Here is a 2,896-nt window from a genome sequence, read left to right on the forward strand (position 1 = left end):
TCCAGAGCAGTTGTGGCCCTACGGAGAGGATCTGCCTTTTCACGATGACCTCATGCCTTCATATGATGAGAAGATCGACATCTGGAGGATTCCCGACGTCACCAGTTTCCTTTTGGGGCATGTTGAAGGGAGTGATATGGTGCGATTCCATCTGTTTGATATTCATAAGGCGTGTAAGAGCAAGACTCCTACAGAAAGGCCCACTGCTCAGGATGTTCTGGACGTTTATCAGAAGGTTCTGAACTCACTTCGAGATACTGTCACAACTCAGACAAGAGAAATGCTATAAAAACCTGTACAGTCAGTGAAGGGTAGCATTGAAGGATGGAATGCAATAGTCAAAGCAATCGTACTCTGATGGAGTGTTTTGCTTGGGCATAGTGTTTTGTAGTTCAGCCATGTGGTTCTTTATCTACATCCACATTCACGTTTGAGTGTGTTCTATCTCTCCTGGCAGCCTGGGCTGAAGTTGCTAAGCAAGAGCAAAACCACACTTGATTTAAATCTGGCTTCACGTTTCTAACTCCGATTGCTCCCTGGTGAAGACGTAAAGAAGCAGTGAATCTAACCAGGTATTTGAAGGAAGTAACACAGATGTAGCCACAAAGAGGCTTCACTTATCCTAATCACTGAATTTATAAGCTTCTAAGAAATACATATATGGATTTTTAAATGGCAGTATATTAAAGTAGTTGTCCAAAGAACTTTTTCCCCCTAATTTTTTAAATGGTTATCAACATATGGGATCACCAGATTATTTATGATGTGTTTTACGTGGTATCCATGAAGTTATCTTCACTGAAGCTCTGTGAAACTCCTGCACCATCATCTTTCCAAGGAGCGAAAGCAGAGCTATAATAGAAATCTCTTTAAAATTTTGAATGGGTAGGAACATAAATATTTAGAACAGCAATTATGAGGGAAATTGTATGTGTTACTGCCTTGTGAAATTCTCACTTATCTTCCAGCTGAGTGTTCTTGTCCCAAATTAATTATTGTGAACCTTTTACACCACCAAGTGTCACTACTTACTGGAAGGTGTTAAACCCGTCCACTTGAGTTGCTTGATTGAATCTTTCAAAAGCTGTTTCTTAAGAGCAGCTGAGGCTGCTTATGTACAATCAAAAACCTCATGGGATTTGGTTTCTTGGTTTGGAGGTTTAGGGTCATGGTTTCGTGGAACATCCCAGTTAACTGGCCTGATAACGTGTTTAGTGCTTCTGTTCTACCTCCTAGTTCCTTGCGTAGTGCCTTGGGTCTTAAAAGCTTGCAAGTGGCCATCCAAAGTACAACAGTTGGTCTCTATTTGCCTGGAGCAACAGAGGAAGAAGGAAAGTAAGGAGTAGGAGGAGAATTAGAATGTGAGGCTAATTGCCTCCATCAACAACTGCCCCCTTTACCATGAGACCAGAAGAAGTGGATGGTGCCCGGCTACCATTACTGAACATTTTGATCCAAGATTCTATAGAAGAATCCTGATCAAAAGGAGTAAAATGAAGACCAGAATTTCAAATTAATTTCAAATTCTCATGGAATCCAGCCTTTCTGGAGCTATGGAGGGTGGATGAACCCCTGAAATATTGCCCTGAGATAATCTTTAAATCTTAAAAATACCTGCTGAAGTCTTCTTAAAACCAAACAATAGTCTAGCTTAACTAGTGAAAAACGTCTGCCTTGAGCATTATGCTCTTTTAAGAACTATATGGGATCAAAGTGACAACAACAACTAGAAAGATTAGACAGGAACCTTAGGGGTGAGTGGGTTTATGTTAGTGGGGGAGAAACAACTCAGAAAAAGAGGGTGAGAATGGTTGCACAACTCATAGAACGTAATCAGTGTCACTGAACTGTACATGTAGAAATTGTTGAATTGGTGTATGTTCTGCTGTGTATATTCCCAGTAACAACAACAAAATAAAAAAACAAGATAGAGATAGATGTAGATGTATTAATGGAGATTCTAAAACGAGCTTCCAGTCATTTTTCAGAATTATACAAAGTTAGAATTGGAACTTTCTCCTTTTATTGGTTTATTAATAGTAGTTCTTGATTTAAAAAAAAGAAAAAAAGCTATTTCTTATGGTGCTTTTGTCCTCATTTGCAAGGTGTATTGCTTTCCTAGCCCTGGTGGTGCAGTGGTTAAAGCAGTCAGCTGCTAACCGAAAGGTCAGTGGTTCAAACCCACCAGCTGCACCACGGGAGAAAGATGTGGCAGTCTGCTTCCGTAAAGATAACAGCCTTGGAAACCCTGTTGGGCAGTTCTACTCTGTCCTTTAGTGTTGCTGTGAGTTGGAATCGACTTGACGGCAGTGGCTTATTGCTTTCCTCTGGCTGATCGTAACAAAATATCACAGAGTAGCTTATAAGAGCAGAAATTTATTCTCTCACCATTCTGGAGGCTAGACGTCCAAAACCAGGATGTCAGCAGGGCCATGCTCTCTCTGAAGGCTCTCGGGGAGAACCCTGCCTGGTCCCTTCTTCTGATGGTTGCCAACAGTCCTTGGCTTGTAGATGAACCACTCAAGCTCTGCCTGTCATCCCACAGCCTTCTCTGTCTGTCCCTCTCTGTGTGTCCTCTTTTTTTCTTATAAGGACACCAGTCACATTGGATTTAGGGCCCACTCTAATCCAGTGTGACCTCATCTTAACTAGGTTTCATCTGCAAAGACCCTATTTCCTAATAAGGTCACAATCACAGGTTCTGGGTGGACTTGAATTTTGGAGGAACACTATTCAACCCGCTATAGTGGGGATGACGGATTTGGTGCATATTAATTGTCACAGTAAGGTGGTTAAAACTGACGTTCAAAGGTAAAGATGCTCTGCAATGGACCTGCCTTCTGTTAAACTTGAGTGTGCATCAGAGTCACTTGGGATCACAGGGAGCTAGGCCCCA

The 2,896-nt window shown here is 41.6% G+C and overlaps 2 protein-coding genes across 2 annotated transcripts in view; both read left to right on the plus strand.

The window, feature by feature from the left end:
* The window catches only part of POMK (protein O-mannose kinase), a 20,666-nt gene extending 19,655 nt beyond the window's left edge, over positions 1 to 1,011 (plus strand). The window contains exon 4 of the mRNA XM_004382144.2: positions 6 to 1,011. Within this exon, the coding sequence (XP_004382201.2) occupies positions 6 to 289 (284 nt within the window). The 3' untranslated portion in view covers positions 290 to 1,011. The remainder of the gene's footprint in view (positions 1 to 5) is intronic.
* Positions 1,012 to 2,752: 1,741 nt separating this feature from the next.
* HGSNAT (heparan-alpha-glucosaminide N-acetyltransferase) overlaps positions 2,753 to 2,896 on the plus strand; it is a 45,789-nt gene continuing 45,645 nt past the window's right edge. Inside the window, exon 1 of the mRNA XM_023736697.1 lies at positions 2,753 to 2,783. Within this exon, the coding sequence (XP_023592465.1) occupies positions 2,753 to 2,783 (31 nt within the window). The remainder of the gene's footprint in view (positions 2,784 to 2,896) is intronic.

Source organism: Trichechus manatus, unplaced genomic scaffold (genome assembly GCF_000243295.1).
Source record: "Trichechus manatus latirostris isolate Lorelei unplaced genomic scaffold, TriManLat1.0 scaffold00090, whole genome shotgun sequence".
NCBI classification, from domain to species: domain Eukaryota; kingdom Metazoa; phylum Chordata; class Mammalia; order Sirenia; family Trichechidae; genus Trichechus; species Trichechus manatus.